Here is an 18770-nt window from a genome sequence, read left to right as displayed (position 1 = left end):
TAATTTCTGTGTAAATTAGAGGAGTTTTGGCCCAGTGTACAAAATGATTGCTAGGTAACAATAATGGGATTCCCTTGTGTGATGTCATGATTTCAGATTTTTTTTTTTTTTTTCCCAAAATCTTAAATATAATTATAAATATATCTTAATCTTAACTGTTCTGGTAAAATGAGTGGTTCAATAGTAACACAAGGGTTGTTCTTGACGCCTCTTGACCTTCACTCCATGTGCTAAAGTTGTGTGGGAGATTATGAATTAAAATGGGCTGTTAGTCATTGCATTGTGTTTCTCCTCCGCTGCTCTCTCATTGCATAAACTCATCTTGTCTGTATGTAGGAAGTTGTCATACAATAACTTTCTGTACTTCACAAGGTCACAAGGGGCACTGGTTTGTTTACATCAGTATGGTAATGATGACAGAGGCGTTTGAGAAGAGGAGAGGAAGAGGGGGCTGATCTTCTTTTCTCTGCAGGCAGTGAAGCTTTCTCATTGGGCTCTACTCCGAGATTCAATCTATTACACGTTCTCCATTGTGGCCCTCATTGCTGTAAGACCAATGCACACAAACACACTCACATATGCTCCTGCAGTTGTTAGATGATTTTAGATTATATCACAGTTCTGCATTTTCTTATATATCACATATTCTCTGTGTACAGTATAGTCTTATATGCCATAGTGGCTTATTATTGTAGGTCAGATTAAAGCCACAGTATGTAACTTTTTTGACAAAAAATATACTTTAGATTTTTTTGTTTTTGTTTTTGTTTTTCAATTTTTTTGTGTTTATAGAGTAGCCTAGAGGAGGGTTATTTTAAAGTTAATTTTGGTCTTCCAATATTCTTCCAATTAAAGGTTCATTTTACAGATCAGTGTGTTGTGTGGACGGTTTTCAACAGCTTGTTTCCTTGGGGATATTGTTCCTTTGGCTATAATATTCCACAGTATGGTATAAGAACAGTCTCCGTGGAGAGTGTTCTGAAGTATGGCTTTAAATTTTCCATGGAACCATGCAAGTGCCGTGCCATCTCCAGAAAGTTCCATACTGTACCTTTTATTATTTTTTTCTGAGCAAAAATTAGCATGTAAAAATATGTGCTTATTGAATTTGAATGCATTTAATGGGTTGATAGTCAAATGGGGCATTTTTCAAATTTTGAAATACAAAGTCGGTGTATTTTAATATTGCTGTTGTAGGGTGTCACATTACACTAAACTAATCAGAGCAGAATATATATACATACAGTATAATACATATGTTTTCGGTTGTGTTTTTTTTTTTCCTTTAACTAACTTATAGCCAGGAAAACTAGCTTTAAAATCATTTAGACTAATGTAAAACCATATTATCACAGTACAGTTTTTTCTAAGCTGGCTGTAATGTGTGATACTCCAGACAGATGTTTGGAGACAGTTCTGATCTTCCCTTTCATTGAATTCTTTCAGTTTATCTATGACGAGAATGTGTGCTGGTATGTATTTTTATCTTCTAAATTTAAGCTGTTTTAAGACAAATTTTTTCTAACTTCATTTTATCTTTGTGCAGGTGGGAGTCACTGGTGCTTATACTCATGTATGCAGTCTACATCCTCATTATGAAGTAGGTTTTCTCCGTGTTATCTACCATAATGTAGCCAGAGTTAATTGAATTAAATGTAAATTTAAAGGATCTTTTGTATCACCTCACGTATGACACAGTGGTAAAGGCAGTAAGTTGACTTTATTCAGTGAGTTTCATTTGTTGCTCTTTAATTTCTAACATGATTTTTCTTTTCTTATGAATCATTTTCATGAAGAAGTTTTGTTTTGTTTTTTTACCCAGTACCCAACTTTTTATTATAAAGTAAGAGTTTATTGTTTATATTTTTACCCCCCACAAAGTGTATATCAAAAGCAGAAAGTAGCAACAAAATTTGAAATAAATAAATAAATAAATAAAACAATCTTTACATTTTATATTGTGATTTTGTAAGGAAAACCCATATGAGTCACTATATGGTTTGGAATGAGAGCTGATTGGCTTTGCAGGGGTGGTCCAGCCTGCTTCAATTTAAAGGCCACGTATTACACTATTTACTGATCTGTGTTTTAATGTTTTAATATTGTTTCCTCATCAAAAACATACCTGGAGTTTCTTTTGTTTCATTCACATATGTTTATCACACAAACCCTGCATATTTAGGCTGTATTCTTTTCTCCTCACAGGAGTCAATTTTCCGTACTATAGGACATTTAATGTCTGAAAATCCTGCTCTAAATCTGTGCTCGTGACCAAAAAATGAATGCACGTGAATACTAATGATGTGCCAAAGGCTTTGTGAAAGCCAACTTTAATGTTATGTCAGCCACGCACCACTCACATAATTATAATCAGATATGATTACCAAAAAGAATGAATAATAATTTGGATCACTACATTTTACTTGTGAAAGGAAAGTTGAACTTGTCTCATGTGTCGCTCAGGTTCAATGGAAGGGCACAGCGTTACTTCGACCGGCGAAAGAAAGGCTCGATGAACTTGGCCAACGGTCTGACAGGGAGCACGGACCTGGACGACGCTGTCAGCTGTGATGCTACTGCGGTGCTGCTAAAGAAAGGTAATGAGATCTGTGCTTCCTCTGCCCTCTAAAGACCTGAATGTTTCATCTGCTCATCTCCTCACGCTCACATTTGCATAATACAAAGACAGAAGGGACGCAGTGGACTAGCTATTTATATGTATGATAACCTAGAAGATGTGTGACTGTCCAGGTGAGAGTTTTACAGACAAATGAGCATTTCATCTTAACAGAACCAGGACAAAATTCAGGAATTAACCAGATCTAAAAAGGGGCACTATGTAACTTCATGATGGAGAGTGAACCATCTGTTTGCCCCTATATATTTGTTGATGTTTCACCTGGAAAGCTCCACATTAAACATATCTGTCTTTGCATTTTTACTAGGGGTGTTTTCAAAGTATTTTTAGACACATTTTTGTCACATACAGAATAAATAAAGCAGGCAATTTAACAGGCAATATTTTATTTGTATTATATTGTCATAGAAAAATCTACAACATACATCTTACTATATATAGCACCAAAAATCTGTGTTTGTGTGAGAGTTTGTTCACTGATCTGAAGGTTGTATGTATGAATTGGATGAATGGGTGAGTGGTTCCATTTTCATCCCCCCATCTCAATTGTACATTTTAGGCTTATAAAATGTAATGCCATCTGAAAAGCAGCAATGGTCAGGCCAAGATTAACCTAAGCCAAAAGTAGACTAGATTTAAAGCAAATTTAACAATAGCTGAATTAGGAGGACTAACCCCACTACTCTGCTCTACAGATCAACGTTTTTTACACAAGTTACATAGTTTTAAGTGTGTAGAAGTCTGTGACAGCTTGGTTTGTTCTTAATACTCTTCAGAGTGAGAGTGAGTCTGCTAAATGGGCCCGTAGGGTGTTCTCTTAGAGCAGTGAAGCAGGTGGTCAGACTGTTTCGATGTGTTACAGTCCAGTGCAGTGACCCTAAACCTAAAGGGGTAGATTTGTACTTTTGTTCAGCCAAATCTAATTCATTGTCAGGTGCTTTGATATCATAGAAATAATAAGAGGTTGGACTTGGTAGTTTTGTACGAATACAAAAAGTTTCAAACTACTTTTTTTGATGAAAATGCTTGATACTCAATACTGATTTTGATACCACAATGATAATATAAGAGGAAGGTAATTTTCCTACACCAAATAGTAGTTTCTCATTATTAAAGTAATTTGAAGGTTTATTTAAGTTAAGAGAAATAATTCAGGAAAGGTCCAACTTTGGCTGGTTTATGTTTTTTTTTTTTTTTCAATATCTAATTTTTATAGTTTACTTTGTATGATTAGTTATCTGTATCACATTTTTGACAACCCTAGTAACAGCCGTGATATGAAATGTTTAAGTGTTGATTTTACTATTCCTATACATGTTTCAACCCCACTAACCCTGATTAACAAAAGGAAAAAGAAAAGAACAATTTGAGATTATAGTTTTGTGTTGTATTTTGCATTTAACAGCAAACTTCCAGTGCACTCCGTCGGTGCTAATGGTGGATGAGCTGCTGTCTGCGTACCCACACCAGCTATCCTTCTCTGAGGCTGGGATGAGGATCATGATCACCAGCCACTTCTCCCCCCGCACACGCCTCGCTATGGCCTCACGCATGCTCATCAATGAGGTAAGATGTTTTAAAGCTGCACTATCTAACTTTTCTGGTAGAGGGCCCACCACCTGCTAGTTTCCATGAAGTTGTTATCGTGTTATCTGGGATGTCCTACTGTGTGGCATTAAACCTACCTAGGGCCAGGGGCACAATCAGGTGACGCTGTTTTCAGTAAGAATGCATGTTTTTCAAGGTAACACCTGATTGACACCCTCAAACCTTCCAGGCAAAGCAATAACATCTCTATGGAGACAAGCAGGTGGCAGACCCTCCACCACAAACATTATATAGTGCACTCTTGCCCACCTTTGATGGAGGCGAAATGATTCATGATTGTTTACTCTTCTAATGTACGCCAATTCTGATTGTGGACATTATAGTTTTAATAGAATCAGTTGTAGCAGCTGATATGTTTATATGTCAGAACTCAAGAGAAAAACACTCACAGATGAATGAGGTGCAATGGATATTTTCTTGAATGTGTAAACAATAACAGGAAAGCAGAATTGATATATTTACTAGCAACATTTATTAACAAAAACATTTTAGACACACTGCAGGTTTGTGGTGAAGTAGTATACAGGCTGATGATTCAGCTGCTGCAGTGAAAATTAGATGGACAAAGGAGAGGGTCATAAATTGCCTGATGGTTGGTTTATAGTCAAAGTTGATTGGCTGACAAGATTTGGCTGCAAGAGATAGGAAAAACTGTAGCAACGGTTACAAACTCTGATTCTGTACACCAGAGGATTAGAAAGAAAGCTGATGATTTTACTGTTTACATGTGATTTTCGTAATCTCTAAAAATGTGATAAGATTTTGAGTGTGCATGTAACCACAGTGTCCCTTATTGATATTACACTTCAACTTCTTCACAGCTTTTTCTTATACATCTTTTACAGAGACAAAGACTGATCAATACTACAGAGACCCGGGTAAACCGATTCACTAATGGGGACTCGGAGCCTGCCCCCAGGTCCCAGGGCAGATGGGGTCTGGAGAATGGTATCAGCGCCATAGAACAGGGTCTGAACGGAAGGTGCAGACTGCAGAGGCTCGAGTCCGGGAACGAAACTGAGAATGAGACAGATGACAATGACAACAATGAAAATGAAGGAGATGCAGAGGAGGACAGCAACGGGCCACTGGTGCCTTTCTCTGTACCAGGTACAAAGCCACTATACTAAAATATATCTGCAATGTCAGTGGTATGATTACTGTGAGAAGAATCATTGACCATTTATAACAGCCACAGTTATAGGTGGCACATATGATCATTCAATCTGTGTCATACCTGAAATGTGAATGGAACACTTCAGAACATTTGTTGCGGTCTTTATTACAGGTTTAGTAGGTTTAACTCAAGGAAGTTAAAGATGCTACACTAGATTTGTTTTTCATATAATGAAGTAAAAATAGTTTTGCCCCAGTGCAGATATAGCTATTGTAAAAGCGACTCTTAGGGTCAGAATGATTGTCTGTATCTAATTATAAAGCGTTATCAGCATTACCCTGAGAGCAAAACTCTACTCGGGCCTCCTGGTGCTAGTGAAAGTGAGATGTAACTGGACCACTGAACTGAAGATTAAATAGTTTTGTTTTTCATATTTTAAGACCATAAAAAACAGGACCTACTACAATCCTTTCAAATTCTCTGCAGAAGACATTAAATGACATTTACAATGCAGTCTATTATTATAGAAAGCAATGATACAGACAGTGTAACTTCTGTTCTGGTAATTAGCTTCTTATTCTGCTGCTGTATAGTGCCTGGGGAACCATCACCAGATCTTTAGCTAGTCTAGGTCAGGACCACAGGCTGGGGGATTTTACATATGTTTTTGGACTATATATGTATCTCTCGACACACAAGCACTAGTTAGTACTAGCTTCATTAGCAGCTAACTTCTACAGACTGAAGAAAACCCAAAATTGTTGATAATTCTACAATAAATGGGTTAAGATCTGCACAAGCCACAATTCCATCAGAGAAATAAATCAGAGCTTACCATAGCTATTTGGCTACGCTACTGGACACTGCTAACACTGCTCCAAACACTCCACACTATAGCACACTCCTCTAAAGACATCAGCAGCCATATACAAACAGAACCATCCTAATGGATATGCAAACACACTCAGCGGAGTCTGTGGAATTACTGAATGGATTGTTATCAACAGTTGATTAATGACCTTTCTCAACACAAGATGGTGCTACAATCCAGGCTGTTCTCTCTAGATTCCTCCTGCATCAATCAACCTGACAGAGCAATGGGTGGTGATAATTTTACTAAACAAACACCTTGGGCATATGTGGTGAAAGGAAATAAGAGACTATCTCTCCCTCTTTTTGAGCCACTAGATAACAGTTCAGACACACTTCCGCTTTCAATTAGCTTTGCACCTTTAATGGACCTTCCTCCAGAGGAATCCTATCAGGCTTCTCCATCTATTAGATAATAGCACACGGTACTAAACGCCAACTCAGACCAAGCACCAAGGTGATACCTCTGAGCACCCTTCTATTTCCCCCCGCACTACATCATGCAACAATGAGGATATACTCAAAAATGACGCCACCACTGCGTCACCTTTACAGGTGTCCCTCTCATCAAAAACAGCAAAAAGCAAATCAAAAAACAAATCAGCAAAAACAGATCACCAGAATTAATGATTATTGGTGATTCAATAATGAGAAACACTGATCTGGGAATCAGCGTTTCAGTTTTATGCAGCTAAAACCTGGACGTTTTCCTGAAGATGTGAGACAGGCCTCTACTTTGACAATGTTTAAATCCAGGCTCAAAACAGTTCTGTTTAGCTGTGCATATGACTGAAAGGTTTTTATTCTGCACTCTTCTCTTTTAATGTTCATTTTATGGTGATTATTTGTGATTATGTTTTGATGTCTTACTTACTCTGCAAAGCACTTACGAATTACATTATACAAATAAACGTCCCTTGCCTTCAACTATCAGGAGCAATAACATACTTCTTATCTACCATTTATTTAGATATTATTCTAACATGCTTTCTCAAAGGAACCTTTCCTAGCCTTAGTCAACATATTCTTACTATAACCCTCTCATCACCAAATTACCAAGTTTACTCAATCCTGTTTTCCCCAGTTAAAGCTTGTGACAAAAATGAAGCCCAACCTGACCTAGAAAAAATAATGCACTGCTTAATTTCCTCAGGGTTTGATTATTGTGTCCATTACTCAGGGATCAACTCAAAATACATTTACCGCCTTCAGTTAATTCAAAATAAGGCAGCAAGAATGCTAACAAACACAACACTTGAATCTGTCACTCCAGCACAGGCCTCTCTACTTTGGCTTCCAGTGTGTTATCATTGATTTCAAATTCTTTCAATCACCTATAAAGCTCTTAACTATCAAGCTCCACAATATACATGTCTAAGCCTAACAGACCTCTTTACTCCTTTGGTGAATCTCTCCTCACTGTAAAACCCATCTGGCCAAAAAGACAGATAGGACCTTCTCAGCTTGAGCTCCAAAACCTTGGGAATGCTCTACCAGAAAGAGAAAGAAAGTTAATTAAATGTATTATTATTATTATTATTATTATTATTATTATTGATAGTAGTAGTAGTATTGTTATTCATTTTAGATCCTTGTTTTTTGTCTTTTCTACAGCTGGTTGTTGTAACAAGTTGAAGTGGCTTTTCATGTGGCCTCTCTCTCTCCTACTGTTCTTCACTGTACCAAACTGTTGTAAGCGGCGCTGGGAGAGATGGTTCATGGTCTCTTTCTTCACGGCCACCATCTGGATCGCTGGCCTCTCCTACATCATGGTGTGGATGGTGAGTGCACTAGGTCATGAATCCAATTATGAATCATGAATGAGGAACATGTTTCATAATTAACTATTTGACTCATCACATTGTCTCTTCTCTCACTTTGATTTTGAGCCATGACAGAGAAAAAACTGTCTGGAATTACATACTGCATCTTTAATTAACCAGTAGTAGTAACTCTCTATAGAGCTATAATTTTAAATGTACCCAATCCTACTTTACAACTCAATGTAACACCAACTACGTCGAGTGCTCCATTACTAGTAGATGTAATTACTGCAAGTACTATGAAACATATCTTTTTATTGTTGATTTATTTTCAGGTGACAGTCATTGGTTTTACACTTGGCATACCTGATGTCATCATGGGCATTACCTTCCTGGCAGCCGGCACCAGTGTCCCAGACTGCATGGCCAGTGTCATAGTGGCAAGACAAGGTACAGTCACACACAGAAGCTGAAATAAAACTCAGAAAAAGTGTTTACAAAGTGTAGTCAAAACATTTTATACTGTAATGACTAGAACATATTTGACGTTTAAAGTGGCATTGTTTACAGATGAATTCATTACAATAATATAAAAGTATACATGTTTCAATTTTTGGTCTCAGACAAGGAATACATAGGACTGACAGCACTAAATCATTACTTCAGTATCTCCTATCCATGGGTTTCAGAATGATGAAGAAGTAGGACCATTGTCGTAGCAATTTACAATTTAAAACAAAATATTATACGTTTTGAATGATAAAAACCCTCAGAATATTGCATGACAAGAGCAAAAACTCATGAATATTATTTTTAAGTCAATTTTCTTGCATTTAAATGGATTCTTTATAAAAGTCTTTTCACTGTTCACTGTGACCTGGGGAGGTGCTTATCAAATGTACTATTATTATTATTATTATTATTATTATTATTATACGTGAGCTTTGTCTTGAGATGGTGTAAGAATGCCATTGTTGCATTATTGTCCTTGCCGCAGGTCTGGGGGACATGGCCATCTCTAACTCCATTGGCAGTAATGTGTTTGACATCCTGGTGGGGCTGGGTCTGCCCTGGGCTCTGCAAACGCTCTGCATCGACTATGGCTCCAATGTGAGTACAGCATAAAGCACAAGCATATAGTGCACACAAGAAGAGGGTTCAGCAGTTTTTTGTTTTTTTTGTTTGTTTTTTTTTTAAACAGTATCTTGTATTACAAAAAGCTAACACAAAAATAGTGCCCAAAAGGAGTAGGCAGAAGTAGCAGTGTGCTAAAAAACATCAAAATGTTGTGTTTTTGTGATTTCTTATTTGTTGATACAGTATTCATATCACAACTTGCTTTATCAATATATATGGCCATAAACATTTTTTGGTACTTTGCACAAAACCAAGTTGAGGTAGCACTACAATGTTGTCTTTTTTAGAGAATTTAAATACTATTTATAATCTTGATGATTGAATTGTAAATGTAATATGCGTATAGTGGTTTAACAAAGAAATACTGTTGTAAATATGTAGTTTTTCCTCTTAAAACTCAGAATGGGGCACTGTTATTCCCAGCTATAGACAGACGTATGGAGGGGCCTATTAACACCCACCCCTGTCCCTTCACAGTTCAAAAAATAAAAGTATTGAGTATAAGAATGATGCAATAATATTATTTGTATTTCCTCAGGTACATCTGAACAGCAAAGGGCTCATCTTCTCTGTGGGGCTCTTGTTAGCATCAGTTTTCTTCACAGTAAGTCTACCCCAGAGTTTGATCACTGACCCAATTCTGTATGTTTAAAGAAAAAAATCCAAACAAGTTCAAAATTTTGTATTGTGACAAACCTAATACCAATAACTCCACATATGAGAGGTTACAATTTAGTAGTCCCAGCTTTTATTCATGAAAAGACAAGGTTCAGGAAAAGAAAAAAAAGACTAAAGACTACTATTTCTATGTTAATCCTTTCCTGTCCTATACACTTGCAGGTTGTCGGTGTTCATTTAAACAAATGGACTCTGGACAAGAGGCTGGGCCTGGTCTGCCTGCTCATGTACGCCGTCTTCCTGTGCTTCTCCATCCTCATAGAATTCAACGTCTTCATTTTCGTCAACCTCCCCATGTGTCGTGACATTCACTGACCCCTTCACCAGTTATTCCACTGGAAAATTTAGGAAAACCACGCCTGGATTTCCAATGTCTTTTTTTACCGAATATAGAGCTTGGTATAATTTATCTTTGGTGCAATACAGACAGAGAGAGGGGGGCATTACTGCTTTGAGGTACCAAAAGAAGGTCCAAGCAGAGGAGCACGCCCATGTCAATGCTGATGATTGGAGAAGGTGGACTAGAATTGAGAACTGAATCCAAAATGACATTTATAAGTTCAGTGTTGGTGAATTGGACGACTGTGTCCTGGTTCGACTGATGGAGGAACTGAAATCCTGTGATATGGCAGCGATTTTTCAGCTGGATTGTTTCTTACCATTTGTACAAGTTTGGAAATAAGCACACACAATATTTAAAGTTGTACATAAGGGAAAAGTATTACAGTACTGTAAGTATTGGTCTTATGCAACACTGGAGAGGTCTTGTAATGGTCCAAATGTGTACAGTAATTTGTGGTTTGCCAGTTTGAATGTAAGACTATGAAATTACTCACTATTTCTGGCATTAGTTAAAGATTCTAATTCAGATAATTTTGTATTTACAACCAAGACAGTTTTGAAGACTGGGATGAGATCAAGAAACCAGACTTTCTCAAATAATGATAGGAGGACCTCTAGTGGTACTAAAGAACTTTGCAGGGGGTAAATATTTTATCTAAATCTTTACAATTTGTACATATATATAATATTTTTGTTTTAGGTTAATGTCTTGTTTTAAAGGAATAGTTTTTTAGGTACTTCTGGATAACATATTTTAAAATGTATGCATGCACAGTAGACATGCATACAGAAACCCAAAACAAAACAAAGCTGATTTAAATAAATGCAAAGTTGTACATGTTGTTGGTAATTCGGTTTAAGCAGTTATTCATACAAGTGTTATTACATACTTATTAACACTTATGAATGTTTAATACACATGAGTTACTCTGAAGTGTTATCAATGTTGTTTCTCTTGCTCAAAACTCACCAACGCAGCATGTTTTAATTACCACTTACGCTTTGCACTAAAGGACAACAACTAGGAATTCAATACTATATCAAAACAATACTATTCCTGTATCAATATTAATATCTGACTGCTTAACTAATGCATTTTATCATGAAAGAGATCTCAATGGAAAGGACACCCAGCACTGTCACTTTATAAATATATACACGTTATCATTACAAATCATCTTAACACGTAACTACTGACATAAGACCTATGTAATATATTTGAAATTTAGTTTGTAGTTTCTAAATATTGTACAGAATATTATTCTTAAAGCCAAAAGTATTTTTAGAATAGGAATAAGACTGCACAGTTTCTAAGAATGAATGGCCTTCGAGTGGTTGTGTGTCTGCCTGTTGCTGCGTTTTTGTCACAATCTTGAAACCAAGGTTAGATTCTGGGAAAACATAATCATGATTTATTTATGAATTAATTTATTCAAGGATTGTGTGAAATGCCCAGTTTCAGCCTTTTGGACCATACACTCAATGTAATGCAATGTGTTGTTTATATTTAAGAATAGACATTTCTAATTTATAAGTTTTGTATAGTTTGAAGAGATACTGCTACATTTGTATATGTACAAAATATTTTAATGATTTCTAAAAGTGACGCACAGCATGTTAACTCTGCCATGTAATTTGTTGCAATGGAGATTTTGTGTTTTAGTGGGAACGCTGGAGAAATTCTATCTTTATGACTTTTTAATAATGTGTTGAAATTGTTGGTAAATTAAAGATGCACCGTGTAGCTTTTCTTGTGAGGAGTATGCCACCTGCTTGACTATATGGAGATGTTATTTCCACAGTATCTTACATTAAAAGTATTAAGTTAAAAGCCCCCTCTATCTTACATTTATTCATTTTATTTTTTTGCTTCAGGTATACATTATAAGAGTCACTTCTCCATATAACAACAGTAGCTTGGGGATAGTGACATCCCCTTCTTGTTTCCATGAAGATATACACATTTAAAGTCATACTGTGGAACATTCAGGGCAGAAGAATAACATCTCCATGGAGACAAGCAGGTTGGCTTTCTATGCGTCACAAAGTTATGTAGTGCACCTTTTATGTTTTTACTTGGTATTAAAATGCTAATATGACTGCTTGTGGCTATAACTTGCCTGTATTTGAGCCAAGAAAAACACATTTGTCAACAGTATTGCCACTGTGTTTCAGCATGTGTTAAATAATGAGTTTAATTTATTTTTATTTACAATTGTTTATTTTTTTATGGGCTTAAGTTGGGGCGTAAAGGGTGCTGTTTTAACTGCCGCCACACACAGGCGCTGCAGGGTTTTGTCACATAAGAAAGCTTCGTTATTTTCTTGTAGATAGAATATTGAAATCTTTGCTCAGTTTGCATGTATTTTCATATTCAAATTGTTTTACTGTAAAATTTAGAAATGACATTGTTTTTTTCTGTACATATCAGAGGGATATTATAAAACACGAACATTGGACTAATTTCTGAAATATCCAGTTTAGTATGTGTTTAGGCCTACAGGAGTTAGTTTAAAGTATTAAATGTTGTTTTATGCTTGTTAATGTAAACTATATTTATAAATCCTTATTTTTAACAAGGAAAATGAAGAGTAAAATAAAATGAGTTGAACTGACTTCTACCTTTTATTCAGTTGCCTGACTAAAATTGGCCTACTTACAATAATTATGAAAAAATAAAGTGAGCCTGTGTAGTAGGCCTGTACAGCATCTCTGTGTCTTTATTTGGATATAAAGGTATAGGTGTTTATTTTGCCTCATTGATCTAAAGCGTAGTCATTTTTGTTCTGGGTGAGTCTGGACTTGGGTTGCAAAGGTGCTATAGAGACTTTTCAGTCTCCTACTTGACCCCTTGACACCTACTAACCAATGGCAAGATAATGAATATATTTTATAACAAAAAATAAATACAGAAATAAATAAAATGTGTTAATAATAATAATGGAAATTTCTGATTCTGGGGAAATTGTTCCTTCATACATTTATCAAGCCCAGTTCTAGACATTTCAGAGCTTTACTTCTTTGAGAAACTGGGCTTTTAGAGCTTGGCTGTTTGTCCAAATGTAGTGGCATTTTATGTACTGGACTATTTTCAGTAAGGTTTTACAAGACAAGTTGGTAACTTAGTGTCTTTTAGTAATGAAATGTAAGCAAAATGTCCTGGAGCTTTGAGATGTGCATCTTCACTCCATAATAAAGCCATTCTGACTGTAGCACCCTCAAGGATTTAGTACTGTCACAAAAGGAAATACAGTAAAATAAATATTAAAATGAAATTCGTACCTTACAGTACATGAAACTTAATTTACACAAAAATAAAATTACACAAACCTCGTGAGCCGACATCCAGGAGGGGCTAATTGCTCATCTAGGGCTTTCTTTCCTCTTGTTCTAAATAAATATCCATAAAGATGTCAAAGGTTGTTTATTATTTCTACTTTTTAGTTCTTTTTTTTTTAATCTTACCTGCAAAAACGAGGCTGTAACAGAGCGCTGATGGATAAGTGCACCTAATTAGGGTCGGGCGGAACTTTATTTAAATAGTTAGTTCCGTGTGTCTCACCACTAGATGGCGTAAACGTAAAATATAAAGGACAAACACTAAATTAAATGCTTAAATATGAGGGACTGTTACACAATATTAAACAATACACGATAGCCTTCCTTAATCCTGGTATTTCCTACATTGACCATAGTTACTGAGGTAAACAGAAAACTCCCAGAAGATGAAGGATGAAACGCAGCCAATCAGAGCACAGAGTCGTCTCTAGACCCCGCCCCCTTCTCATTTTCCAACTTTTCTTCAGCCAAAACCGTTTTTTGTTGTATTAGCTTCGTTTCCTATTGTGAACATGTATCTCCAAAAGTAGGTCTGGGTCTAGACTGCACGGAAAGGAAAGGAAACGACCTCCAGATCACAATGCGCAAACTACGAAGTGCATTAAAACAGAAGGACGCAACAAGACGCTGAGGTGAGGAGAACTTTTTGGGATTTTTAATGACATAGTAGGTATTTTAATCACTTTTCTGCTTGCTTTTGTGATGTTAATTATATAGCAATTAGACAGAAAGTAGCTCCTTTGTGCATGTTTTATTGTTTGCGCGCCAGGTTGAGCGTAATGCGCAAACTCATAACCAAATCTAGTCTAGAGTTATCCCTGGAAAGCGTCAGATGTATGTTTTGGAAGTTTTTTTTAAGTTGAAATAGCTGCAGTCTAATCTCTTATGCCCAAAAACGTGTCTCATCGCTTAAACATAAACTAAATATATCTAAACCTACGGCATTACTTATATGAAAAATAAAAAGATGCATAGAAAGAAACAAAAATGGCATGTAATGTTTGTTGCGTAATGACGACCTGTTCAGACCTGACTACAGCTCGCTCACTTTTGTGTCATTTATGAAAAATAGCACAGTTTTCCTCTTATGAGTTGCTTTGGAATCTGTTAAGAAGATTATATTTCTATTGGTCAGGAAGACTTAACTTTTTACGCACACACCAATAAGTAGCTGGCGCATTTTGAGGTTGAATGAATCATTTGAGAGGTATTTTTTGAAAGGACTGTGGAAATAAATACACTATGGAAGTTATTGTACTTGGAATAGGAATAAAAAAATCATAATTATTATTTTATCAACGTTATTATATGTGTTGTGAGCTTTTGGAACTAACAGATATAAGAGAGCATGACTAGACTTGTAATGAAAAGTAGACTAATTGAAAAACAAAGTAAAACAATAACAACAACAACAAAAAACATCTTGTAGTAGTTGCAATAAAACTACTTCTAGAATTCATGGATATTTTATTTTATGGTTGGATTTTCAGGTTAGACCAAAATGGTTTTACTGGAAAATAAATGAATCATTAAAATAAAAGTTTAAATTAGTCAATAAACACAAGGATATGTTTAAAGTTTGGATGTAACTTAAAAGTACAATTTATATTTTGCAGCTGTTTAAGTCTGGACTCTATAGCCACATGACGTGATAACAAAATATTGGTGATTATTGTTGTCGTGACACTAAAATTTCACTCTATTTTGATACTAAGGAATAGACTTCATACTCAATAACCATTCCGATACCACAATGATACTAAAAACATAATTTCTTAGACAACTGAATGTGATTTTCAACATGAAATAATAGTACTTTCTTTTATATTACCATATGGTTTTATATTTGTGTAATTCCTCAATCGTGTAGGTAGGTTCCATTGTGGGGTATATGAGTGTATACTAGTCTATATGTTCTAGTGCAGCTCAAGATCATTGTAAGTATTGATACCCGTTCAATTCAGTATCTAATTTCAGTACTAGTTTTAGTATTGATTAGTATTTGATTATCAATATTTTTGACAACCCTACTGGTGATGTAATCTTTGGACAAGAACACGAACACTCAAATTACCAGCACCAAATACTCTTCTTTTGATTGATGCTTCTCATTTCACTGTCTGGTTCTCTCTGAGCCACACATGAAAAACACAGTATTTAATAAAACCGCACAAACCTCTCGTCACAAAATATGAATTTCCAATCTGCGCTGTCTGTTATGTCCATCATCAGTAAGACATCTTTAAAACAGGTAATTTATGGTTTAAAGCAGAGCTGTGTCATGAAATGTATGGCCTGAGGACTTGAGTGTCTCCATTAGACTTTCACTTTAAAGTTATAAGATTTGAATAGTGTAGATTTACTTTTTATACTGTAATACAAGCTGAATAATAAGAGTTGTTTTTTTTATTTAAAAAGTGCTGTCTTTCAATCTTAATTTCATAAACATAGGAAATTTGACTTTTAATCATATAATGCAACACAAAAACAGTCAAATTTATTCCTCCAAAATGTGTAACTATACCACATTTTTATATATAAAACATGATGGTAAAGCATAGATGGTGCAGAGAGGAGTCTTCTTATGTAACAGTTAAATACTAGGTTACTCATTTTAATCCAATGAATGTATTGAAACATTTTTACTGAGCCAGCTTTTTTCAGGTAAGTCCACCCTCCCTGACTGACTTCTGCAGAACAGATGAAGTGGAAACATCCACATAATAATACATGCCACATTGGGCTGCATATTTTCTAGAAAACCACAGATGACAGATGATATATATATATATATATATATATATATATATATATATATATATATATATATATATATATATATATATATATATATATATATATATATATATATATATATATATATATATATAGTTGAGTTTCTTTCATTAAACAACATGAGAAATGGGGGATTTTCAAACATAATTCGTTTGCATTTAGTCTTTATGAGAGGTCTTAATGTTTCACTTCCCTTTCCTTTTTTTCTCCTCTGACCCCCCCAAATTACTGCTTTATCTGCTCATTTGGAAATTCCTGTGCCATCTTGTGTTGATGTAAAACGGCCATCTGGAGCTACTACTGGTGTTTCTCTCTCTGTTACTCAAGGATGGAGGCATAAAATATAATATGGAAAATTATGTTGGTTTTTGACACACTTTCTACTAATGCAGGCCTATTCCAAAGGTAGACTGTAATTTTTAGTTTTTGCAAGTTGCTGTTATGAGATGTGTAGAACTGTGATCTGAGGTTAGCGGTTTGGTCAGTTGCAGTAGTGTTTGAGTGACATTTTTAAACATTTTGTGGAAAGCTTGGAGCGGTTGCGTTCCTCAAAGTGCAAATGTCTTACCAACATGGGTCAGATAGTTCAAATAAACAACATACAGAGACTTATATATCAGGAGTCATGCATATTTTAACAATTTTACAACATGGCTTCCATATTATAAATACAAGTACAAGTATATACTAATACATTTTAAACAGTTTGCAGTGGTCCAAAGTTATTGCTTCTCACAATTTTCAGAGATCACAGGAGCAGTTTGGAGCCAACAAGGACTTGCATGCTAATCAGGTACTTGCTCATTATCGGGCAATAAAACTCTAAAACTAATTAGATGCAGACAGTATAGCCAGTTTATTTTAACCTGTGCTGTCCAACATATCTGCACTGGAGCATGACACATTTTGCTGAAATAAACTGGGCAAATAATAATATAGCAATAATCTCGTTTCACCCATGTAACATATTTAAGTAATCCTGTTTGCTTTGACCATATCCTTCAGAGCAGCAAGACATTTTTAATGTAACATGTAACCAATGGCAACTCAAAAGTGCTCCTTGGTGTTTTAAAAGCTCATTCATCCTCATTGGACTTATTCTTATCACAGCTCTGAAATCGTGTTATTTCCTAGCATCTACTGTTTGGTGCCATGTTGGTAGATTTTACATTTTGGCAGTTGTTGTTCTCACCTTGGTTCTTATGTTGCCAAAAGAAGGTGCACAGCATAATCCAAGCATTGTCTGTGCACTGTGACCCTTACATTTAAACTATTTGGGTACATTTAAGTTCATAATTTACTGTCGTACAATCTGAGCATGTGATACAAACTCAAACATATTTGCCAAAAGTATATCTTTCACTTACCTCCTCTGGTTTTCCTGTGGGGGAGTTTTATCAGCCTTGGGCCTGTGCAGTTGTAGCAGAGTGAACCTCAGCAGGATGTCTCTGTTGTTTTAACCCTTTACACTAAAAACAGGGAGTCAAGATGTTGGATACTTCTTAAAAATGTCAGGCTTGTTTGTATTAGTCCTGCACATGGGACAAGAAAGGAATTTGCATTACTGCATTGGGTTATGTCTTTGTGACCCAGATATGACCCAAAACATACTACAGTTCCTCTCTCTTGACAGATAACATAAGTATTTGTAGTGTGTGTTTTGCCCCCTGTAACATATTTTGACTAAAACCATGTGCAATTGACTAACTTCATCCATCACAAATGTTGTTCGTTTCTCAATACTATATGCTTTCTTTTTGACAAGCTCTATGGTTTTAGACTTAGCCGCAGAATATACTGAAAATACTACCTAGTCCTAACCCATAATTTCCTTGAATATAGGAAATAGCCTCACCACAGACTAGTAATGTTATTTGGTTACCATGGCAGTAATTAAAGAGTTGGTTCTGTTGGTCTGAAATGTACCACGCCTAGTTACTACCACCATGAACTAAATGATATAAATGCTATGACATGGTACATTTATGTTTTTATACTCTTTATGTTATAGTACAATAAAATGCATGGAGAGCAGAACAAAGTGAATTGAGGGCTGGCTTCCTCCACGGTTTCTTCATCGGTTGTGGAATTGAAACCACTCGTCTAGACACCTTTGTAATTTCAGCATCACCAAAAATAGCTCAGGTCAGGTGATTTGTAGCAACAACATTATAGAAGTAATTTGAAACCTCCCAGTTACATTTTGTTGTAGAATTCTTGGATAGCAACACTATTTTTTACTAAAGTTCTTTAATTTTTATAAAAGTCTACCATGTTTAATTCTTGTCATTCTTAGGTACATTTAATTGACTTGAAATTGCTCAAGATATATACCGGTATGTAAGAATGCCAGAGAGAATGATAGTTTCAATTTTGATACAATTCACAAATAATGAAATATGTTACAGTAAATAGCAATGTTATAGTTAGGTGCTCAAAAACTGCATTGTGCCAGTTCCAAGCCTGGCTAAATGGACAGGAC

At 35.6% G+C, this 18770-nt stretch overlaps 2 protein-coding genes across 4 annotated transcripts in view; both read left to right on the top strand.

The window, feature by feature from the left end:
• Nucleotides 1-10776, top strand: part of LOC117371540 (sodium/potassium/calcium exchanger 3-like) — a 63662-nt gene extending 52886 nt beyond the window's left edge. The window contains exons 8-18 of the mRNA XM_055224957.1: nt 473-547; nt 1447-1472; nt 1547-1600; nt 2464-2597; nt 4044-4204; nt 5092-5356; nt 7848-8014; nt 8332-8446; nt 8994-9106; nt 9672-9737; nt 9974-10776. Of these exons, the coding sequence (XP_055080932.1) occupies nt 473-547; nt 1447-1472; nt 1547-1600; nt 2464-2597; nt 4044-4204; nt 5092-5356; nt 7848-8014; nt 8332-8446; nt 8994-9106; nt 9672-9737; nt 9974-10126 (1329 nt within the window). The 3' untranslated portion in view covers nt 10127-10776. The remainder of the gene's footprint in view (nt 1-472; nt 548-1446; nt 1473-1546; nt 1601-2463; nt 2598-4043; nt 4205-5091; nt 5357-7847; nt 8015-8331; nt 8447-8993; nt 9107-9671; nt 9738-9973) is intronic.
• A 3223-nt stretch (nt 10777-13999) lies between these two features.
• LOC117371522 (ras and Rab interactor 2-like) overlaps nt 14000-18770 on the top strand; it is a 268922-nt gene continuing 264151 nt past the window's right edge. For all 3 annotated transcript variants that reach the window (XR_008648859.1, XM_033967226.2, XM_033967234.2), the window contains exon 1: nt 14000-14124. The gene's annotated coding sequence lies outside the window, so the exon portion shown is untranslated. The remainder of the gene's footprint in view (nt 14125-18770) is intronic.

Source organism: Periophthalmus magnuspinnatus, chromosome 1 (genome assembly GCF_009829125.3).
Source record: "Periophthalmus magnuspinnatus isolate fPerMag1 chromosome 1, fPerMag1.2.pri, whole genome shotgun sequence".
Taxonomy (NCBI): Eukaryota; Metazoa; Chordata; class Actinopteri; order Gobiiformes; family Gobiidae; genus Periophthalmus; species Periophthalmus magnuspinnatus.
This window is presented reverse-complemented; position numbering and strand designations above follow the sequence as displayed.